The sequence below is a fragment of the Leucoraja erinacea genome, chromosome 9 (genome assembly GCF_028641065.1).
Source record: "Leucoraja erinacea ecotype New England chromosome 9, Leri_hhj_1, whole genome shotgun sequence".
Classification (NCBI taxonomy): domain Eukaryota; kingdom Metazoa; phylum Chordata; class Chondrichthyes; order Rajiformes; family Rajidae; genus Leucoraja; species Leucoraja erinaceus.
Window position 1 is genome coordinate 35,384,123 of NC_073385.1, and position 24,615 is coordinate 35,408,737.

At 42.2% G+C, this 24,615-nt stretch overlaps 1 protein-coding gene across 2 annotated transcripts in view; it reads left to right on the forward strand.

The window, feature by feature from the left end:
* The first annotated feature begins 8,285 nt into the window (after positions 1-8,285).
* gemin2 (gem (nuclear organelle) associated protein 2) overlaps positions 8,286-24,615 on the forward strand; it is a 34,493-nt gene continuing 18,163 nt past the window's right edge. For both annotated transcript variants that reach the window (XM_055640510.1, XM_055640511.1), the window contains exons 1-4: positions 8,286-8,433; positions 11,034-11,217; positions 16,924-17,008; positions 23,505-23,594. In XM_055640510.1, the coding sequence (XP_055496485.1) occupies positions 11,099-11,217; positions 16,924-17,008; positions 23,505-23,594 (294 nt within the window). In that variant the 5' untranslated portion in view covers positions 8,286-8,433; positions 11,034-11,098. The remainder of the gene's footprint in view (positions 8,434-11,033; positions 11,218-16,923; positions 17,009-23,504; positions 23,595-24,615) is intronic.

Sequence of the window (24,615 nt, forward strand, 5' to 3'; positions counted from 1 at the left end):
TTGATTTGACTTGACTTGTCTATGAAGACTGGCGAGGTTGAAGGTGAGGACAGTGCTTGATCTTGATAGGAGGAGAGGTGGTGGGAGCAGAAGTGCAGGCAATGGAACAAATATGGACGAGAAGAGACACAAAATGCTGGAGTACCTCAGCGGGACAGGCAGCATCTTTGGAGAGAAGAAATGGGTGACGTTTTGGGTCAGACCTGAAGAAGAATCTCGACCCAAAACGTCACCCATTCCTTCTTTTCAGAGATGCTGCCTGTCCAGTTGAGTTACTCCTTGATTTTGTGTCTATCTTCGTTTAAACCAGCTTCTGCAGTTCCTTCCTACACAGATATAGACGAGTCCCATAGCTATGATTGCAAGGATGCCGCACAATGATAATGGAACATACCTCATATGTACCTGCTGATAATTTTTACCAATTTAATTTCCCAGCTTCTGCAGAATTTTTCTTTTAGAAATGCCAAGCATATTTCATTTGTAATATATTGAAGTTGGGATAACATAAGATTTTAAAGCATCTTGGTGTAATTCTACTTGCTCTTAATTTTCATCACAACAGCACCCGTGTAATGTGTGAATATATTTATTTCAATTATCCCCTAAAACTTGTAAATCATGGTTTTCCAATGATGGGCAAATATAAAATAATTTCATTTCATATTAACTCTATTTCTCTCTCCTGACTTGCTAAGTATTTCCAGTGTTTTATGTTTTGATTTAAAATTGCATTTGTGAAATATATATTGACACTGTGCTGTTACGGTGTGGATATGTGCACATATATACACTGTAAGAGAACAGTGTAAAAAAGCAATGAATCAGCAGATGATATAACCGTGGTGTCCCTTCTAATAAGACACCTCTCAACCTGACAGAATGTGGAAGAAATTGTTACAATGGTACAATGGATCACGGATTGGCTACTTTCCCTTGACAAAATTGCTATTTCCCAATAATTCTTTGGAACACCGATACAGCAGTGTCCCACAGGAATCATTGTCTTGGCACTTGCTTTTCATCTGAATAATTTTACTGGGTGAAATATGTGGAAATAACATACAGATTTTAGGAGTCTAGAAAGAAAAAGTAAATGAACACGCATTTATATAGCACCTTCTGATTTTCATTAAGGTAATCTCAAAACAATTTACAGTATGACACAGTAGCCAATTTGTTCACCACAAACCTCTGCGTGTAATTCTGATCAAATCGCACAATAATAACAATGGAGTCATGTAAAAATATTGACCAGGCCACCAGGAAATAATTGACCCACACATCAGCATCCCATGATCCAGAATAGTGCCAAGGAACCTTTTACATCAAACAGGGACCAGGCATAGCCTTGGTTTAAAATCTTAATCAAAATCAGCACCCCCAGTAGTGCAGCACTGAGTACTATAATTGGCTTATAGATGTTATAGAGCTGTATAAAATCATGAGAGGAATAGATTGGGTAGATGCACAGAGTCTCTTGCCCATAGTAGGTGAATCGAGAACCAGAGGACATAGCTTTAAGGTGAAGGGGGAACTATTTAATAGGTATCTGAGTGGTATCTTTTTCACACAAAGGATGGTGGGTGTATGGAACAAGCTGCCAGAAGAGGTAGTTGAGGAAGGAACTGTCCCAACATTTAAGAAACAGTTAGACAGGTACATGGATAGGACAGGTTTGGAAGGATATGGACCAAACGTGGTCAGGTGGAACTAGCATAGGTGGGATATGTTGGCCAGTGTGGGCAAGTTGGGCCGAAGGGTCTGTTTCCACACTGTATCACTCCATGACTCTATGATTCTATGGCTCATGTCCTTGTCATGTTTTTAATGTGGGACCTGATCCCCGTAACTTTCTGAACTGAAGCAAAATTATTGGAGACAAGAGTTTCAGCTGCCATCTTCATGATAGGCATAACCACCTAACATGTATTCAAAGATAGACACAAAATGCTAGAGTAACCTCAGCAGGACATGCAGCATCTTGATAGAAGGAAAGGGTGACATTTCAGGTTGATACCCTTCGTCAGACTCTAACGGGTCATCAACCTAAGAAGTCATCTCTCTGAAATGCAACCTCTGTTTCCCTCTCTAGATATGCTACCTGACCTGTTCAGTATTTCTAGTATTTTCTGCTTTTATCTTACAGACCACCGAGCCTTTGGTTATACCACCAATGTTTTGCTCTGGAGCTGAATACATTGCTCAAGTACCTTTAGATATGCTGAGAGATCCAAGCTCTTGGAAATGGGCAATTATCTAGTTATATAATAAACTTGTTGGGAATATGGATTGTCAGGTTCAAAACCAGATAGTGCCATAAAATGAGCAAATTACTCACAATATGAAATCAGAGCCTGTTCATTTAAACTGAGGGAGATTGTACTTGAAAATCATGCCACTAATCAATTATCACATCTGATAGTCCGTGCTAAAACTGCTACTTTTGAAAGACATAAGACAATACAGATGCCAGAATCTTGAGCAAAACACAAATGCTGGAGGACCTCAGTGATCTGGCACCAGCTGTGGAGGGAATGAATAGACAACGATTCTGAAGGATGGCTAGGGTATATTCAATTCAAATATCGATAGATCTTTGGATATTACAGGAATCGTGGGATATGTGGTTGGTACAGGAAAAAGGTCCTGGTATAAAAGATCAGACACAATCTCATTGAATGGCTAGTGAATGGTCTACTCCTGCTTCTATATTCTGTTCTCTGGTCTTCCTAAATGCACAATTAGCCGGGTAATTAATCACTCAATTGACAATAAGCCCTGTCAAGGAAGATGTAGACACACCATTCATAAGTTCCACGACATTTTTCACACAGAGAGTGGTGAATCTCTGGAACTCTCTGCCACAGAAGGTAGTTGAGGCCAGTTCATAGGCTATATTTAGGAGGGAGTTAGATATGGCCCTTGTGGCTAAAGGGATCAGGGGGTATGGAGAGAAGGTAGGTATGGGATACTGAGTTGGATGATCAGCCATGATCATAGTGAATGGCGGTGCAGGCTCGAAGGGCCGAATGGCCTACTCCTGCACCTATTTTCAATGTATCTATGACATGCTATCGCATATACATTATTCCAAACCTCACACCTAGATTTCACAGGTTCAAAATGTATCGCCGCTTCAACTAAAGCCAAAACTTCCCTTGCACCAGAACTTGTGTACATCAGCATCACGGATTCAGAAGGAAAGAAACTGTTGTCACAAAACCTATAGCCAAATGTGACACAAAGATCATAGAAAACAACATTCATCTGGTGTGCATCTCCATCTGTTATCTGAGTCTATGTGCCTGTGATGCTGCTGCAGACATTTTTTTTTATTTAACCTGTATTTCACTTTATTTGTGCATTTGACAATATACACCAATTGTCATGTGACAATATGATTTGACTTCTCATGTCTCACTTCATCTTCAATCCTTTCTGATTTACCGAGCCCACATTCTGTATGCTTATACCTCCTTTCTCCTTAATCATCATCCTATTCTTGGTCATTTCTCCTTTCGTGTAGCTAAAAGCTCTCACTTGATCAAGAAGACCCAGAAAAATAGCAAAGTAACAACAAGGAAGAAAGCCTAATCACCTGATCTAATACTTGCAGCCACTTGGTAGAATGATCCAGTTCATAATTAGGTCTTCTATGGCCACAGCTGCTTGTGGTTTAGCTTGTTCTGCATGCTCTCCAGTTAAATCGTACCAAACATTAGTTTAATAGATCCTCTTTTGGAAACGCATAAAAAAAGTCATCACATTCCAGCACCATCTTGTAACTTCCAAGTCCCTGAAAATTTCGATCTTAGCCCAAGGAGATATGCAATTTCATATTTTTTTCATTTTAAGGCCTGATGCCCTGACATCACTGGATCGATGATGTAAGGATCTGTTCCTTCCACCGCTGCTCTGTGCAGCTGATCTGTGCAGCTGCCGCAAGGTGCACTCAGTTCACGGGCTCACACGACTGCTGGAGGGCGCAGTTGCCTCCGCTGACACCAAGACCTGCAACCACCACAAACACGCTGTCCATTGACTCCAGCAGACTCCCTCCACTTCCGTGCGTCGAGGTCACAGTGTTCCGCTTCCTGAGACAATCATAGGCTATCCTATACTCATTAGCAACAGTTAAGGTGCATTAATTTAGGGAGTAAAAGGAACATGCTACTATTGATAAACGAGAAACTGCTGATGCTGGTGTAACAAAAAAAAAGATGGATAGGTAACATTTCACTTCGGGACCCTTCTTCAGATCATAAACATCACCTATCCATGTTCTCCAGAGATGCTGCCTGACCCGCTGAGTTACTGCAGCACTTTATTTTACTATTGATAGGTGTTTAATTTTTTTATGATTATACACAGTGTACACGTGGTTTGGAAAGCAACTATTGTGGTCTTCTATAGCTTTAGGCAATAGGGATCACAGATAATCAGCTGCAGAGAAATGGTAAAACATGGCCAAGAGTGCAATGATTTCTTGGATAATATTTATTAGCACTGCAGTGGAATTAAACTATCTACTATAGCTAGAAAAGGGTGCCAACGCCTCTGACCGACTGTATTTCCTGCTCTTCAAGGTAACTAAGCAAATTGATGAAGGCAGGCTAGTACACATTTTCTATCCAGCTTTCAAGCAGGAGATGTTTTATTGCAGTTATACAGACATTTACATGCCGTTTATATCAAAGGTCCCACATGGTGTTGGTCTAGAAGGCTACACACATAGAATTCAAAGTGAGCTGGATAAATGGCTCCAAAATTGGCTTCATGTTAGAAGGTGAGGATAATGATGGAAGCATACTTTTCGGATTGGAAGTCAGCGACCAGTGGTGTAATGCAGGGATCCAATCAGGATTATTATTGTTTGTGATATATATCTATTAACGACTTGGAATTTAATGTAGGGGGTATGATTAGTAAACTTGCAGATTACATGAAAATTGAAGTGGTTGTGGCTATTGAGGAAGATTGTCTAAGGCAATGTTCTATGTTCTTTACAACAGTGGGTTGGACCGCACTTTGAATATTCTGTGCTCCTAGGCACCATTCTGGCCCTCCTACTATAGGAAGGATTTAGCTATGCTGCAGTTAGCGCAGAAAAGAATCGTTGGAATGTTGCCTGGATTAGAGGACTTTCTTAATGAGGAGAGATTGGATAGGCTTGGTTTGTTTCCCCTGGAGAGAAGGAGGCTGTGGTTTCATCTGATAAAGTTATATAAAAGTCATAAATTGGTTAGATAGAATTTTTTACCATGGTAGGAATATCAGAAACAAAAGGGCATAGATTAAAGTTTTAAGGAGGAAGGAGTTTTAAAGGGGATTTGAGGGGAAAGTGTTTTTTTTACGCAGAGAGTGGTTAATTTCTAGAACAGACTGCCACAGAAGGTAGTGGAGTCAGATTTAATTGCTACAATCAAGAAACATTTAGTCAGATATTCAAATAGGCAAGGCATAGAAGAATATGGACTCAATGTGGGCAAATGAGATTGGTGTATATGTGCAAGAATGTCAGCAAAGTGGGCTGAATGCATTGTTTCTGTGTGGTACATCTCTCAAACACTTCTTCCAATTGCCGTCCACCGTACCTCTTCCTGCTGGCTAGAGTTCAACCTTCATTACTGATAGACACTGTAGGATGCAACAAGTCACATCCTCTCAATACTTCAGGATACTTCTAGAGTTGGCAAACAACAGAACCATTGCTTCATGGCAATGGATGTCCAGTCAATAATGATGTGTTAAAATGTGCCTGTCAGAATATAACTGCACAGTTCTCATTTGAGAATGATCCAGCTAGAGATGATCCATTCTAGTCTCAAGCATCTATCTTATGATATGATGTTGTGGTTTAAAATGAATCATTACACAGGATCCCACCCACCCCCTGCACAAGTCTTTCCAACTTCTGCCATCAGGCCGCCGATATAAAGTCCCTCTATCCAAGAAAAACATCCACAAAAACTCATTCATACCCATTGCCATAAACAGCTTAAATAAAAAATGAACAATGGACAAATTAACCCTGACGCATTGTCACTTTACACGTATCCACAACTTTTATCTTGTCTATTTTTACAGTTTTTAATCTTTATATTTGCTTTTAAGATCGATACACACTGTGTGTGCTCGCAGAAATCTGTGTTGTATGACTGCTTATCAGTACATTGTCCTGTCTGTATATTGAGCCACGTCAAAGAAGATTTTCTGTTACGACAGACAATAAAGTTTTCTGAATCTGAATCTGAATCTGAAGGCCTGAGCATCTTATTTGAGAATGGATAGGTGTTTTGTCATCCCCAGATACTTTGAATTTAGCAGCAACATTTTCTGGATTGATCTTCCTAATATATTGGGGATTGATAGTTTAGATCCAGTAAATAACATGATATTGCAAATTGTAACTTCAGCTTTAATGAGACTTGCAATAAAGAAATTCACTATTACTCTCACCATGGCTGCCACCGAAAAACCAAGTCTCCCTGGTCGCCTTGGCTGCAATTGTGCCTGTATTAAGCAGCACAAATCTGTGAAGCACAGTCTTAGAGTCATAGAGTGATATCGTGTTGACACAGGCCCTTTGGCCCAACTTGCCCACACCGGTAAACATGTCTCAGCTACACTAATCCCACCTGCCTGCGCTTGGTCCATATCCTTCCAAACTTGTCCTATCAATGTACCTGTCTAACTGTTTCTTAAATGTTGGGATAGTCCCAGCTTCAACTCTGGCACTTTGTTTCATACACCCACCACCCTTTGTATGCAAAGGTTACCACTCAAATTCCTATTAATATTTTCGCCTTCACCTTGAACCTATGTCCTCTGGTCCTCGATTCCTCTTCTCTGGGAAAGAGATTATTCTCTGGGCATCTACCCGATCTATTCCTCTCATGATTTTATGCAATCTATAAGATCACCCCTTATCCTCCTGCGCTCCAAGGATGCATCTTCTGATATTGCTCTTTACTTTGATGCATGTTGATTTATATATAGTATTACCTGATCTGATTACATAGCATGTTAAATAAAGCTTTTCACTTTACCTCGGTACATGCGAGTAAATAAATCTAAACCCAACCGTAAATCTAGGTCATGAGAAAGATAATCTATTTCCACTTCTATAAAACTGCCAGACTTGGGTAAAAGGCTTGATATTTTCATTAATTTACTCACCTGAACTTCGAGCCTCTATAACCAGAGCTGCTGACACCAAGCGAAAACAGTGGAAAGAATACACAATCTATCTATTGTAATCTATATTACTAGATGTCTGATCTTGACCACTTCATGTTGTTCTGTCCATTGATTTTATAAAAAACGGTGGCACTTTATGGCCTGAGACTGAGAAATCGAGAGCAAGTGATGACGTCAAGGTGGCGTGTAAGAAGTAGGGTGGCCGTGGGAGGAGATGTAGTAAAGGTAACTGTGTGTAGGTTGCTAGTTGACCTTTGAGATAGAGAAAGATAGTCTAAGTAAATTTGAGGGCAGGGTGGAAGTTGGTAGTAAAGTTGATGAAATCAACAAGTTCTGCAGAGTACAGGAGGCAGTCCCATGTAGGAGTCACCTATTTGATTAGTACGGGTGTCAGGGGCTATGGGAGGAGGGCAGGAGAATGGGGTTAGGAGGGAGAGATAGATCAGCCATGATTGAATGGCAGAGTAGACTTGATGGGCCGAATGGTCTAATTCTACTCCTATCACTAATGAACATGAACTTATGAATGTAGCAGAGAGTTCGGGAATGGTGCCAGTGTACATTTGGAACAAGGTCTGTTCGACATAACCAACAAAAAGACAGACTTAGCTGAGGCCCATGTACATGCCCAGGGCTGCACCTTTGACTTGAAGAAAGTGAGAGTTGAATCAGGTGAGATATGTCATGGCAGCTGGGAACTGGAGCCTTCAAATCCAGTGTCAAAGGGAGCACAGGAATCAGCATCCAAATGAGCCAGATACAAAGCCATCGAGATTTACAAACAATGACACAGCAGTTTATGGGAGTTTTGGTGTAAAAATATTTTTCTTTCTCTAATGACAATGAAGCTCCGAGCATTGCCAATGCTGCTGTAAAGAGAGTATGACTAGTTATTTCACCTGTTAGTTGGCAGTGGTAAGGGGCAAGAGTGGGACAGAGAATGATGGAGCGGGGCCACAGGGTCACTGCATGCATATCTTCCTGTAATATGTTGCACGGTAAAGTCTGCCTGAAACGACGCAGCAGATGTTATTTTACCATCAGCATCAGCCGCTGCGCTGTCAACTCAGGCGCCGCCACGCAGTGCGCAGGCGCAGGCGCGCGTTACCTGCTGGGTCTTGTAGTTGACGCGGTGCGATGGGATGATGGGAGTTGTAGGCGCTGCTCCATTACCGTCGTTGCTCGGTGGAACAAGGCCGGCGCTGTGCCGTCAAACCGCCGGGCGCTCATGTGAGTCTGCGCGCGCACCGCTCCGCACCGCACAGCACCACCCGCGCCAAGTGGCAGCTGCTTCTCAGCGTCAGGGACCCGGGTTTCATCCTCACCTCGCGTGCTGCGTCTGTGGAGTTTGCATGTTCTCCCTCTGACCACGTGGGTGTCCTCCGGATGCTCGGGTTTGTAGGTTAATTGGCTTCTGCAAATTGTCCCCAGTATGGAGTGGATGAGAACGTGGGATAACATAGAACTAATGTGACAGGAAGGAGCTGCAGAGGCTGGTTTCTTGAAGTTTTTAATTAATTGCTTCACAGTGGCCATGATTTTGCGGTATGTCCTTTCACCAACTGGTTCCACCACTGAAAATGCCCAGCTCATTTCATGCTCACTCACTCAGGCTGGAGTGACTGCCTTTTGACATAGAACACACAGTGCTGGAGTAGCACAGGGGGTCAAACAGCATCTCTGGAGGGCATGGATCCTTTCTTCAGATTCATTCTTCAGATTGAAGGGGACAGACCTGAAATGTAGCCGATGCCTCTGAAGAAAGATCCCAACCTGAAACATAGTCTATGAGTCTGAAAAAGGGTCCCAATGAGAAAGATCAGCTGATGCAGCCTGACCCGCTGAGTTACTCCAGCATTTTGTGTTCTATGCAAGATTCCAGCATCTGCAGTTCCTTCTGACAGCCTATGCATATTTCTTCTCCATTCTGGGTCTGCCAGGTCATCAAGGTTGTGGAAGTTTGGTGTCTTTGCCATAGCTCTGATCCCTTCTCATCTATTTTCTCAATAAATTTCAATTCTGATCTATCACATTAAACAACTCACTCCCAGAACCAGCCTTCATTGCAAAACACAAATACCATGACACTTTAGTACTTTCATCATGGTTTGCTGACGTGCACTCTCAACATTTGAATTCCTGTTTCCTTTCATTTGTAGGCCTGCTTCCATTAGGAAAGGGCAGGTGTGAAGCAGGAGGCTAGTGTTCATCGGTTATATTCTCTGTAATGAGTGGGTGCACTTGGTCCTGGTTTGCTTCTTTCCCTGCCTCACCAATTGCTGAACTGACAAACATGCTGTCTCTTAATGGAGCTCTTAAATAGTTCATATAGAATCCCTATTCCTTGTAGTTTAAATATAGCCACAAAGAAAATGTCATGTCCTTGTTCTTTGCTGGAAATAGGCCAAACTATTATCTTCAGTTTTTCCTATAGTTACATTTATAGTCATACAACATTGATAATGCTCAGTACCCCTTTACCTTAAAGGGAAAAATAATTGTTTTGACTGCAAAACTCCCAGAATCTGCTTCCCCAATGTTTGAAAATCTTGATGATTTCGTATCTAGCTATTTTGATGTTGATTCCTGTGTTCCCTTTGACACATTGGATCTGGGACCCCTGTTCACATGCTTCCATGAAACTCACCACTATTTCCCCTCACCTCTTTGAAACTCACCTGTTTCTATTTCTCATACTACCATGGAACTTAATTGGTTCAGTTTCCTGTACACCTTTTAAACTCACATGGGCTATGTATCCTGTGCCCCCTTTAAATGTACTGAGTGCACGGAAAAAATGATATTATGCAGGCTGTCCCGGGTAACGAACAGATTCAATTTTACAGTGGACCATGAGAAGAAGAGAAAGAAGGAAAGAGAGAGAATATATATATCTAGAGGGGTCTCCATACTATAAAAAGATAGAGCAAATAGATGGTTAATCATACAAATAAATTTGAAGTTGTACATATTTAACATTTAATATATTTTGCTGCTTTGGATCGATGCACACACTAGCACCCCTTTTGTACATGTACCCTACCCACCACACCCCCCCCCCCCCCCCCCCCCCCCCCCCCCACACCCCCTTACTTCATGGTTAATGATGGTGACAACTGCAACCTCTTCCCAGCTCGCATGAATATTAGGTGAGAGAAGACAAGAATAAAGCCATTGCATCTTTAATGTCCATCTCCAATCATCTAGCCGCAAAGTGGCGTAACTGGCAGTTGCTTCCTCACAGCAGCAAAAGACCAGGGTTTGATCCTGATAACAGCCATGGAATTTCCACTCTCTCTGTGACCCCGTGGTTCTCCTCTGGGTACTCTGATTTCCTCTCACATCCCAAGGTCATGCGTGTTTATAGGGACTGGATGCAAAAGTGGGACAACATAGAACCAGCATGGACAGGTAATCGATGGTCAATGTGGACTCATTAGGCAAAAGGACCTGTTTCATGCTGTATGTTTCTATCAATCAAGACCTTATTAAAAGTGCACTGGAAGTGGGCTGTGATTTTGTTTTTCTCGCCTATTAGAAACTTTTGCCTTTAATTTTTATTATGTTGTAAGCTGCTCTACAAATCACTGACAATTTCACTGGGGCACAGAAAACTAGTTTAGATCTGTAATTTTTTTTTAATGAATACAAATATCAGTGTGCTCTAATTTATGTAAAGTACACCATCATCAGAAATATACACAGCAGCACTGATGTTTTACGGTGTAGCGTGGTTTGCAATTTCTCATTGCAAGCCTTAAATGTAAAATGTTTGCTCAAATTCATTGATTCTCATATTATTAATTCTCTTCTGATTCCACATCTATTAGGCAAATCAAATGCAATTCTGAGAAAGTTTTCCTGTGTGATTGGGTGGTAACGAAGTTTTGACAAAATGAATTTTGATGAAGAGCTGATGCCCAGACAATTACCTGTGGATGACTGGGATACCACTGAAGACTTTGACCCAAGTGTGCCACCAAGAACACCCCAAGAATATTTAAAAAGAGTCCAGTAAGTAAAAGTGGGGAAAGTGTCTGAATTAAATCAATTATTGGACTTAAAGATGAAAAGAAGTGAAAGTGGAGGACCAGCACATGGAATTTTTCATTACATGCAGGTGCACTTGAATTGCAATTGATATATAAAAGGGAAGTTGCACTGTTTTCCATCAATAGATTAGACAATAGGTGTAGGAGTAGGCCATTTGGCCCTTCCAGCCAGCACCGCCCTTCAATGTGATCCTGGCTAATCATCCCCAATCAGTACCCCGTTCGTGCCTTCTCCCAATATCCCCTGACCGCAATTTTTAAGAGCCCTATCTAGCTCTCTCTTGAAAGCATCCAGAGAACCTGCCTCCACCGCCCTCTGAGGCAGATAATTCCACAGAATAGAATAGAATAGTTTCTTTATTGTCATTGTAACATGAACCATGTACAACAAAATTTAAAAATGTCAGCCAGTCAGTGCACCATTCAAACATTTCTAAAAGCTAACGATACATACAAGGTAAAATATTAAAAAAAAGATAAACAACTAAAAAAAATATCATGAAAATAGCACGCATAAACACCCAACCCTACATCCTTCTGTCGATTTCACAGTGTACCACAGTCCCTTAGTATGTATCGCCCCTGCGTTCCTTGGTGGCTACATTTAGTGCCTTTATAGCAGTGGGGTAAAAACTGTTTTTAAGTCTGTTTGTCCTTGTCCTTGTCGATCTGTACCGTCTGCCTGACGGCAACAGTTCAAACAGGGAGTGTCCGGAGTGGGAAATGTCCTTTATAATACTCTGGGATTTTTTGATGCAGCGGGAACTGTGTAAGTCTTCCAAGGTAAGGAGAGGGCAGCCGACAATCCTCTGGGCGTTGTCCATGGCCCTCTGGAGCGCTTTCCTCTGAGCCGCTGTGCAGCTGGTGCACCATACGCATAGACAGTATGTTAGGATGCTCTCAATGGAGCACCGATAAAAGGACAGCAGCAGTCTTTGAGTGATGTTATTCTTCCTGAGCACCCTCAGGAAGTGCAGTCTCTGCTGGACCTTTTTCAGCAGCGCAGAGGTGTTCACACTCCACGTCAGGTCCTCCTCAATATGGATTCCCAGGAAGCGGAAATCCGCCACCCTCTACACACAGTCCCCTCTGATAATTAATGGTACCATGTCCGTTTTATTCTTCCTGAAGTCTATTATTATCTCCTTGGTCTTTAAGGTGTTGAGGAGCAGGTTATTTTCTCCACACCACACTGTCAGCTGCTCCACCTCATCCCGGTAGGCGTACTCTCCCCCCCCCCCCGTATGAGTCCCACCACCGTAGTGTCATCCGCAAATTTGACAATGGTGTTGCTGTGGTGGGCGGGGGTGCAGTCATGTGTGTAGATGGTGTAGAGCAGGGGGCTCAGCACGCAGCCCTGTGGAGAGCCGGTACTGAGGCTGAGGGCCGTGGATGTGTGATGGCCCACTCTGACTCTCTGGCTGCGACCCGACAGGAAGCTATTTATCCACATGCAGGTGGAGTGTGGAAGTCCCAAGCCCCCCAGTTTGTCCACCAGTTTGCGGGGAAGGATGGTATTAAAAGCAGAGCTGTAGTCCACAAAGAGCATCCGCACGTTGCTCCCCCGCTGCTCCAGGTGGGACAGTGCAGCATGGAGAACTGTGGCTACAGCGTCCTCTGTAGATCTATTCGCTCTGTAAGCAAACTGGTGGGGGTCAAAGCTTCGGGGCAGGAGTGATGTGATATGACCCCGGACCAGTTTTTCAAAACACTTCATCACCACTGGTGTGAGTGCGACTGGCCGGTATTCATTGAGGCTGGAAATGTTTTTTTGAGCAAGGGGACTATGGTTGCGGACTTCAGACAGGGTGGAACAGTGGACTGGGCCAGAGACTGGTTGAAAATCCTCGTACAGACTCCAGCCAGCTGGTCTGTGCAGTCCTTCAGCACGCGTCCAGAGACGCCATCGGGTCCAGTAGCCTTCCTTGGATTGATGGCCCGCAGCGTGCGCCTCACCTCATGCTCCTCTATCTTGAGGGTTAGGCTGCTGTGGACCATGTGCTGTGATGTGGCTGTCTCGGGTGGCTCCACTTCAAAGCGAGCAAAGAAGAGGTTCAGCTCTTCTGCCAACGAGGCGTCACCTTCAGCAGCTCCAAGGTTGGTCTTGTAGTTGGTGAGATACTGGATCCCCTGCCACACCTGCCTGCTGTTGTTACTGTCCAGGTGGTCCTCTATCTTCCTCCTGTAGTCTGATTTGGCCTCTCTGATGCCTCTCTTCAGGTTAGCTCGGGCCGTGCTGTATAAAGCCCTATCGCCAGACCTAAAAGCGGTGTTCCTCTCTTTTAACAGCCGCTGGACCTCCCGGGTCATCCAGGGCTTCTGGTTGGGGTAGACCCGGATGTGTTTGTCCACTGTGACCGTGTCCATGCAGTTTTTAATGTAACACAGTACACTGTCTGTGAACAGCTCCAGGTCCCGGTGTTCAAACACATCCCAGTTGGTCCTGTCGAAGCAGTCCTGCAGCTGCTGAGATGCACCATCAGGCCAGGTTGTGATGGTCTTTGTGATGGTAGGAGCAGTTTTCCTGAGGGGGGCATATGCAGGAATTAAAAGCAGGGACATATGGTCCGACTGACCCAGGTGTGGTAGTGGTCTAGCCCTGTAGCCCAGCTTGATGTTGGAGTAGACCTTGTCCAGTGTGTTAGCTCCTCTTGTAGCACATTTAACATGCTGGTAGAATTTGGGGAGCATTTTCTTCAAGTCCGCATGATTAAAGACTCACCACTCTCTGTGAGAAAAAGTGTTTCCTCGTCTCCATTCTAAATGGCTTACTCCTTATTCTTAAACTGTGGCCTCTGGTTCTGGACTCCCACAACATCGGGAACATGTTTCCTGCCTCCAGCATGTCCAAGCCCTTGACAATCTTATATGTTTCAATTAAGATCCCCTCTCATCCTTCTAAACTCCATAGTGTACAAACCCAGCTGCTCCATTCTCTCAGCATATGCCAGTCCCGCCATCCCGGGAATTAACCTTGTAAACCTACGCTGCACTCCCTCAATAACAAGAATGTCCTTCCTCAAATTAGGGGACCAAAACTGCACATAATACTCCAGGTGTAGTCTCACTAGGGCTCTGTATAACTGCAGAAGGACCTCTTTGCTCCTATATTTGATTCCTCTTGTTATAAAGGCCAACATGCCATTTGCTTTCTTCACTGCCTGCTGTACCCGCATGCTTACTTTCATAGACTGATGTACAAGGACCCCCAGACCCCGTTGTACTTCCCCTTTTCCCAACTTGATGCCATTTAGATAATAATCTGCCTTCCTGTTTTAGCTACCAAAGTGGATAATCTCACATTTATCCGCATTAAACTTCATCTGCCATGCATCTGCCCACTCTCCCAACCTGTCCAAGTCACCCTGCATTCTCATAGCTTCCTCCTCACAGTTCACACTGCCACACAGCTTTGTGTCATCTGCAAATTTGTTAATGTTACTTTGAATCCCTTCATCCAAATGATTGATGTATATTGTAAATAGCTGCGGTCCCAGCACCGAGCCTTGCGGTACCCCACTAGTCACTGCCTGCCATTCTTAAAGGGACCCGTTAATCCCTACTCTTTGTTTCCTGTCTGCCAATCACTTCTCTATCCATGTCAGCACTCTACCCCCAATACCATGTGCCCTAATTTTGCCCACTAATCTCCTATGTGGGACCTTTTCAAATGCTTTCTGAAAGTCCAGGTACCACTACATCCACTGGCTCTCCCTTGTCCATTTTCCTAGTTACATCTTCAAAAAATTCCAGAAGATTAGTCAAGCATGATTTCCCCTTCGTAAATCCATGCTGACTCGGACCTATCCTGTTACTGCTATCCAAATGTGCGACTATCTCATCTTTTATAATTGACTCCAGCATCTTCCCCACCACCGATGTCAGGCTAACTGGTCTATAATTCCCTGTTTTCTCTCTCCCGCCTTTCTTAAAAAGTGGGATAACATTAGCTACCCTCCAATCAACAGGCACTGATCCTGAGTCTATAGAACATTGGAAAATTATTACCAATGCATCCATGATTTCTAGAGCCACTTCCGTAAGTGCCCTGGGATGCAGACCATCAGGCCCTGGGGATTTATCAGCCTTCAGTCCCATCAGTCTATCCAACATCATTTCCTGCCTAATGTGGATTTCCTTCAGTTCCTCTGTCACCGCAGATCCTCTGGCCACTACTATATCAGGAAGATTGTTTGTGTCCTCCTTAGTGAAGACAGATCCAAAGTACCTGTTCAACTCATCTGCCATTTCCTTGTTCCCCATAATAAATTCACCATTTTCAGTCTTCAAGGGTCCAACTTTGGTCTTAACTAATTTTTTCCTCTTCACATACCTAAGGAAGCTTTTACTATCCTGCTTTATATTCTTGGCTAGCTTACCTTCGTACCTCACCTTTTCTCCCCGTATTATCTTTTTGGTTCTCTTCTGTTGTTCTTTAAACATTACTCAATCCTCTTGCTTCCCGCTCATCTTTGCTACGTTGTACTTCTTCGCTTTAATTTTTATACTGTCTCTGACATCCCTTGTCAGCCATGGTCGCCCCTTTCGCCTCTTGCAATCTTTCTTCCTCCTAGGAATGAACTGATCCTGCACCTTCCGTATTATTCCAAGAAACACCTGCCAGTTTTGTTCCACTGTCATCCCTGCTAGTGTTTCTTTTCAGTCAACTTTGGCCAGCTCCTCCCTCATGGCCCCATAGTCCCCTTTATTCAACTGTAACACTGACACCTCCGATCTACTCTTCTCCCTCTTCAATTGTAGATTAAACCTGACCATGTTATGGTCACTCCCTCCTAATGGCTCATTAACCTCGAGGTCTTTTATCAAATCCGGTTCATTACATAACTAAATCCAGAATTGCCTTCTCCCTGGTAGGCTCCAATACAAGCTGTTCAAAGAATCTATCACGAAGGCACTCTACAAAGTCCCTTTCTTGGGGTCCAGTACCAACCTGATTTTCCCAGTCTACCTGCATGTTGAAATCTCCCATAACAACCACAGCATTACTTTTGCTACATGCCAATTCAACTCCTGATTCAACTTGCGCCCTATGTCCAGGCTACTGTTAATTTTTTTGCCTTGCAGCATTCATCAACCAAATATGGCAATGGTGGATCCCTGGAAAAATATGTTTTTCTCTAATGGGCATTCCATGACCATGGAGATCTTAGTTTCAATATCATTGAAAGGAAAAACAAATCAGTCTATCATGTTCTAAATAGAGTGTTGATCTGTTTTAACTAATGGCAAATCCTTGCTCTATTTTAAACACTTTTCATTTCCCAAAAATGTGTATAATATTTGTAAATAAATTTAACTAATGGTCTTTATCATCTTACAGTTGTTATCATAATAAGAATGATTTCTGAATGAGTACTGTAAAGAAGTTTCCTGCTTCTCCTCAGATAGATCACGCCTCATCATTTGGCAATACATGTTCAGCAGTAGTCTAGTAAAATAATGGAAAAAGAAGAAATAATCTGTTTCAATTTCTCGCAAGGTTTCATGCTGTAAAGTGTTAGTGCATTACTAGAACATAAATGACAGATATACAGCTGAAAGATTGGAAGTAAATATTGGTGGATAAAAAAATGTAACAAGATAGTTTTGTTTTATTTGCAGTTTGCAGGTATGGATTGTAATTCAGAAGTTTTTGTTTTGCAATCAGGATCGAAGCATCAAGATGTCCTGAAGTAGTGGTGGCAGTGATTGACCCAAGAAAGTTAAAAAGTAACCAGACAGTAAATATTTCAGTAGGTACAATATATTTTATTACATGAAAACTACAGTATTTTCCTGAGTACTTTTACCTCTGTATTGTCAGTCAATGGTACTGAAATTAGTATTAAGATTAAGTTGCCAGATAAATGACAACTTTGCAATTGAAATCTACTTTAAAGACAAAGCAAAGCAAAATCGGTTTAATTTGGATGAGGAAATCATTTTTTTAGTCACACTTGGGCAGCATAGAAATTTGCATGCTGATTTTTTGGATGGGCTGGTTCATCTTTTGAGAAACATTCCCCATAACCTATAACCATTAAGATACACATTATTAGTTGTACATTTGCTGCACACTAATCTTGCTGTTGCCAAATTCTCTACTTAATATTGGTTCAACTTCAAACTATAACAATTGTTTTAACGGTACTGTAGAATGTGGCTAAGGTGAAAAATTGCTAAATGAATACATTAATTAACTGGAAACGTCAACATAATTCTTGTTTATCTGAGTGGGGGTTTTCCCTTGAAATTTGATTTGGGTGCCATGTCAAATTAGCATCATTTTGTTTATTTATGTGGCTAGCCATGGTAATAATGTATGGGGTTGGTAATTAATCACATTTAATTCTTGCGCAATTCCTTAGGCACAATTCATATATTTTTTTTAAATAGGCCTGGACTTGATCAAGGGACTCAGGGACAGCATTTGTCCAAGAGTCTTCTGACCACAAATACTTTCCTTTAGAAACACCCAGTTTTCACTTATCCAGTCATAAGTTGAAGATGAAACCCATTTCTTTATCAACGTCAGCTCAAAGAAAAGTCACACTTCTAATAAGTTTAATGTGATAAAGACCCTCAATCTCTTCTCCTCAATCGGACCTAGTCAATGCTGATTCTTATCGATGGGGAATGAAACTCCACCTGTTTTGTCGATGGCCAGCGGGTAAAATGGGGAAATCATCTAATGACATTGGATATACTTAGAAAGTACTTATGATCAAGAGCAAGGACAAGTTGCATTTTGGGATGTTTATAACAAGGGCAGGACCTACACAATGAATACTGGGCCTCTGGGGAGTGTTGTAGAGCAGAGGGATCTAGGAGTGCAGGTGCATGGTTCCTTGAAGGTCGGGTTGCAGGTAGATAAGGTGGTCAAATAGGCTTTTTTCTGAGAGTATTGTATTCAGTTCTGGGCACCAGGTTATAGAAAAGATATTGTCAAGCTTGAAAGGGTTCAGAGAAGATTTACGAGGATGTTGCCAGGACTAGAGGGTCTGAGTTACAGGGAGAGGTTGAATAGGCTGGGTCTCTATTCCTTGGTGCACAGGAGGATGAGGGGTGATCATGGCTGATCATCCAAAATCATGGGAGGAGTCGATCAGGTAGATGCACTGAATCTCTTGCCCAGAGTAGGGGAATCGAGGACCAGAGGACATAGGTTCAAGCTGAAGGGGAAAAGATTCAATAGGAATCTGAGGGGTCACTGTTTCACACAAAGGGTGGTGGGTGTATGGAACAAGCTGCCAGATTAGTTTGTTTAAGAAACAGTTAGACAGGTACATGGAAAGGACAAGTTTGGAGGGTTATGGACCAATCGCAGGCAGGAGGGACTAGTGTAGCTGGGACATTTTGGCCAGTGTGGGTAAGTTGGGCCAAAGGGCCTGTTTCCACACTGTATCACTCTATGACTCTAAGTACCCATTCTAGCTAGGAAATATAACTATCCACCCTAGGCACAAATAGCTGCAGATGCTGGTTTACAAAGAATGTTGTAGACACAAAATGTTGGAGTAACTCAGTGGGTCAGGCAGCAGCTCTAGAAAACATGGATAGGTGACATTTCGCGGAGCTGCCAACTCTCACGCATTGAGCCCAATTCTCTGTCGTGAGAAATTCAGTGATCAACGAGAATTCCAAAACTAATATCAACTGCTTGTGTGCGTGTCTGTTGACAAGACAGCAGCATTCTTATTCTCACTTGACCGAACCATCACATACCTCCAAAGCATGTCCCCATGCAAATTTACATTGAAAGACATGGACCGGGCAGTGAATGAGTGTCACCCAGCGCAGCAAGTAAGGCCATGTCCTGCTCACCGTGGCAGTCGGAATTTAAGGATTTGCGGGAAGAGGTTGACATGAATGAGGCCGGCCAGTGGCAGGAGAATGTTCACATGGGCCGCAAAACCGGGGGGGGCTGGGGGGGTCCCCACTTTTATGGTTCGACATGTTCCAATGTCTCCAGCTTTGGATGAGGCGCTGCTGTGCTCTGAGCAATCTGGTCGTGGGTGTTGGAGAGCTGGGGCGGAGGGAGGGATGGAAGCAGAAGCAGCGGCGGGGGCAGATGCGGATGATGAGCCGGGGTTGGCGAGTTGCTCGCTGCAGCTCCGGCCATGGAGCAGCCTCAGTGCAAGAGTCCCGGGCCGTCGGAGGCGTCGGGAGCATTGCGCCGCTGCCGTGAGAGTCTACGCCAAATTTGTCCTGGTGACTGGCACGGACCAGGCTGCGGCTCGGTGCATCCTGGAGGACAACCAGTGGCTGCTGGAAATAGGTACCAAGCACTGGGTAGAAGCGGTGGAAGATAGTGGCCTTCAAATGGGGGTAGTTGAAGAAAGCATCCTGCTTGCCTGCTAGATTTTCACTTCCTGTAACTGCACGAAAAATGTTCCCGATGTTGGGGGAGTTCAGAACCAGGGGTCACAGTTTAAGAATAAGGGGTAGGCCATTTAGGACTGAGATGAGGACAAACATTTTTCACTCAGAGAGTTGTGAATCTGTGGAATTCTCTGCCACAGAAGGCAGTGGAGGCCAAATCACTGGATGTTTTCAAGAGACTTACATTTAGCTCTTGGGGCTAGCGAAATCAAGGGATATGGGGGAAAAATAGGATAGGTACTGATTTTAGATGAACAGCCATGATCATATAGAATGGCAGTGCTCGCTCGAAGGGCCGAAAGGCCTATTTCTGCACCTATTTTCTATGTTTCAATGCTTGAGTATATGGCCATAAAATTCGACCACTTGATTTTGAAGCATTCATGCATGGTGGAGGTATAATGTAGTCATAGAGTGATATAGTGTGAAAACAGGCCCTTCAGCCCAACTTGCCCACACCTGCCAACATGTCCCAGCTACACTACCTACTTTTGGTCCATATCACTCCAAACCTGTCCTATCCATGTATCCGTCTAACTGTTTCTTAAATGTTGGGATAGTCCCTACCTCCTCTGCCAGCTTTTTCCATACACCCACCACCCTTTGTGTGGAAAAAGTTACCTTAAAAAATTACACCTTAAAAATATTAAAAACAAAAAACATTGAAATCATACTTCCATTGTGCACTAAAACATGATTTTAATACATCAAAATGTCCCTACCGTGGGAGTTTCCCCACCAGATGTGAGCGGGGAACTGAGGTCAGTTGTCCGTGATGTCTGGATCCCAATGCTCAGCGCTTCGTGTTTTGGAGTTGGCTAATGTTATTGATTTGTAATTAGCCTGATTTGTAATTAGTTGACAAACCTTAATTTATTAATCCGGAATATCCAGGGGGATGGGATAAGTGTAATATTAAAATGACATGCAAGGTGTCAGGCTGTCTGTCACAAAATACAGCCCCGGTAACCCATTATTTCCTTCAGTTAAATATTGGGATGGTAGCACTATTGTCATTTGCCACTCAACTATTATGTTTGCTTACTACACTGACTATTTCTAACCCCCCCCCCAATTCCTTTAACAGGTTGAATAGAAATGTCCCCAATCTCGTTGTTTTATTAATTGAACACGTAGATGAACATCCTCAAGGAGTGTAATCAGATGGAAACTGATTCAGATGCGATTTTTAAGAGTTTGTTATTATTTGTATTTAGTTTTAGCTTGAACCAGGACATCTGAAGATTCAAAGTTGAATATAGTCATTGTGCTGATACTGACTCCAACCAACCACGTAATATCATCCATTCCGGAGGATTTATTTTTCTGATGCCATTTAAACCTCACTTGGATTTCAATCATTTCAATGTAAACATAATTGGGAATGGGGAGCTTTGGAACAAAAATTTGCCCTCGGTACATATTAACTGTAATATAATAATGTATAATAATGGGATGTCAGGACTGTCTTATGAAGAAAGACTGGATAGACTTGGTTTATACTCTCTAGAATTTAGGAGATTGAGAGGGGATCTTATAGAAACTTACAAAATTCTTAAGGGGTTGGACAGGCTAGATGCAGGAAGATTTCTCCCGATGTTGGGGAAGTCCAGGACAAGGGGTCACAGCTTAAGGATAAGGGGGAAATCCTTTAAAACTGAGATGAGAAGAACTTTTTTCACACAGAGAGTGGTGAATCTCTGGAACTCTCTGCCACAGAGGGTAGTCGAGGCCTGTTCATTGGCTATATTTAAGAGGGAGTTAGATGTGGCCATTGTGGTTAAGGGGATCAGAGGGTATGGAGAGAAGACAGGTACGGGATACTGAGTTGGATGATCAGCCATGATCATATTGAATGGCGGTGCAGGCTCGAAGGGCCGAATGGCCTACTCCTGCACCTAATTTCTATGTTTCTAATGTACGCATGTTGGTAGGTGCAATCAAAACAAAGATCTTTTCATCATTGTTGTGTTATGAATACCACAGAAAATATTATGTACTCTCAAGATCACATTAAATAGAATATTATTGCTTAAATATATATTGTTATTGGACTTTACATTTCGGAAAAGTCCCAGCTGAGAGGAAGACAGCAAAATACTGAAAATATTGGGGATGAAAATGACTTCAGGATAGTTTGTTAGGAAAATGTGGGAAATGGTATCAGAATACTTATACAGCTGAGTGAGTATAATTTTATGGATGAGAAATTGTGTTCAACCAATTGATGACTTGTTTGACAAAGTAACTAGCATGTTAGATAACAAGGAAGCCAATGGATGTTGCAAATTTTGTGATACAAAATTTGGTCCGTGAAGTGCCCCATAAAAGATTACTGCATTAGATAAGCACCTGTGGACTTCAACGTAATAGGTTAAGTCCAGGGAGTCAGATATGGGGCTTTATGTGTGGGCCAGATATATTGTCAGTGCAGAGGGTTAGGAGCAAGGCCAAGTGTGCATCCAGTCAAGGTCTGGAATAGTACTAGGTGTGCAATCAAAGCTGGGACAATGGGAGTGTTCAGCACTGGGAACCTAAGCAGGTAAGCAGCTATGATCAGGGTAGAATAGGGGGCCAGGTGTAAGGTTGGACTCAGGGTCAGGAATGAGAGAAGGTATGCAACTGGAGTCAGGGTCAGGAGTAGTACGAGGTGTGCAGTGAGACCCAGGTTGATCAACATCGGCAAAGTACTTGATTATAATCTGATTTTCATACATGAATACACGAAGATCATTCATGTGCTGCACCTGTTGATCAGAGCCTGGCTCTACTATGGAATGTAATTAGGAATGTAATTTAGCCTAACCTTATTCATAGCTAATCCAATTTAAAGCATAAATATTGCATTCAAGTGTAAGTTAAAAGACTCGCTACAGTATGCACAAGATTGCACAATTTCAAGCTGAAAAATGCAAAAGCTCTGTACCAATGGGAAGGGGGACATCCTCAAGGAGTGTAATCAGATGGAAACTGATTCAGATGCGATGTTTAAGAGCTTGTTCAAAGAAGGAGCATATTTTAAAGGAGTGACAGATATCCCTCCCACACCCTCCCCCCTCGGTCGATATGCTCCATTGGGCTTGGTCTCTCGCAATTTCTCACTCCCAACTCTCACCCAATGTTGGCAGCCCTGCATTTCGGGTCAGGACTCTTCTTCAGACTGATTGGAGGGAGGGGAGCGGCGAAAGCTGGAAGAGAAGTGGGGGCAGTAAAAAGCCAGGCCAATGATAGGTGTGTACGCGAGGGGAGTTATGGCTGTTTCTGCACCTTGTTAGCTTTAAAGAACATTCAATAAAGATTCTGTAATTGATATTTGAAAAATAAGTTAGCACATGATTTGTAGCAAGTTCATGTAGCTGCAACAAATCCCTGTGAAATAATTGGGTCCTAACTGTAAATTTATCAAAAAATGTATTTAACAAAGCAGTCAAAATCATGATTTAATCATGACTACATTCTAATCTTGCAATCTTTTCTAATCCTTTGATCGCCCTTCTATTGTATTTAAATTACATTTTCTTTTCTGTGCCTTCCTACGGTGCAGAATAACATTTTTTTAACTCAAATGGTTGCAAAATATTCTGCAGAGGATCAAAGTGCACTATTGAGAGTCTAATATTTTCTGCATTATCTGATCATTTTCATTTAAAAGGTGTTAGTCAGGATTGATCTGCTCTTTGTGTTTTTTAATAAAATCTCAAGAAGTAGTTCCAGTACAGTATGAGATAAGTCAACTTGCTACCTCTTTTTGTTATTGTAGAAATTGATTTATTTTATCATCATCAGAGTTTCATGTCGATAGATATTCAAACTGTCATGTTGCTGCATGTTTTGGATATTTATCATAATTCAGTTTATATATTTTAGCTGTCGGGATGTCAACCAGCCCCTCCAGGATTTTCTCCCAGTCTCAAATGGCAGCAACAACAAGTAGCTCATTTTTCAGTCCTCCGACAGGTAAAAATATTTGTTTTGACCATCTATTCGAGAACTTTGTGTTGAATTACATTATGGGGGAATGACATCATTTGTTTCTAGCCATCATATAATATATTTTAGGCATTATGAATATTTAGAATGTATCCATATTTACAATGTCTTTAAATATAATGATTTTTTTTTTTCATATCGAATTTGAATTTATTGAATTTCCTTTTTAAATACTGAATTACTTTTGGTAACAACATTAACAAATACTAGGATTGCTATTGTAATTCTATGGCATTGAATATAACGTTTTACTTATAAAGGACATGATAAATAGTCACCTCGCTAAGTATAGCACTTACAACTTTCATAGATTTAAAAATATACTCAAGAAGATTCTGGAGGGAAAAAAACATTATCTGCTTTTGACAATTTATGCATATTAGGATGATTATAGAAAATAGGTGCAGGAGTAGGTCATTCCGCCCTTCGAGCCATTCAATATGATCATGGCTGATTATCCAAAAACAGTATCCCATTCCTGCTTTCTCCCCAAATCCCTTGATTCCCTTAGCCCTAAGAGTGCTATCTAATTATCTCTTGAATACATCCAGTGAATTGACCACCACTGCCTTCTGTGGCAGAGAATCCACAGATTCACAACTCTCTGGGTGAAAACGTTTTTCCTCATCTCAGTCCTAAATGGCCTACCCCTTATTCTTAAACTATGACCCCAGGTTCTGGACTCCCCCAACATTGGGAACATTTTTTCCTGCATCTACCCTGTCCAATCCCTTAAGAATTGTATATGTTTCTATAAGATCCCATCTCATCCTTCTAAATTCCAGTGAATACAAGTCATTATAGCCATTGGGATGAGTTTATGCTAATTTTGGAATACGACAATAATATGAATGAGCAGAAACTGCAAAATGTAGCCCAAATCTCAGTGCTAAATGCTAACTAGCAAATATGTTTTTTTTAATTACAGTCTGCTGGTATTTGAGCAGATTTTACATTTTTTATTTATAATTTCTCTTGCATCACAATA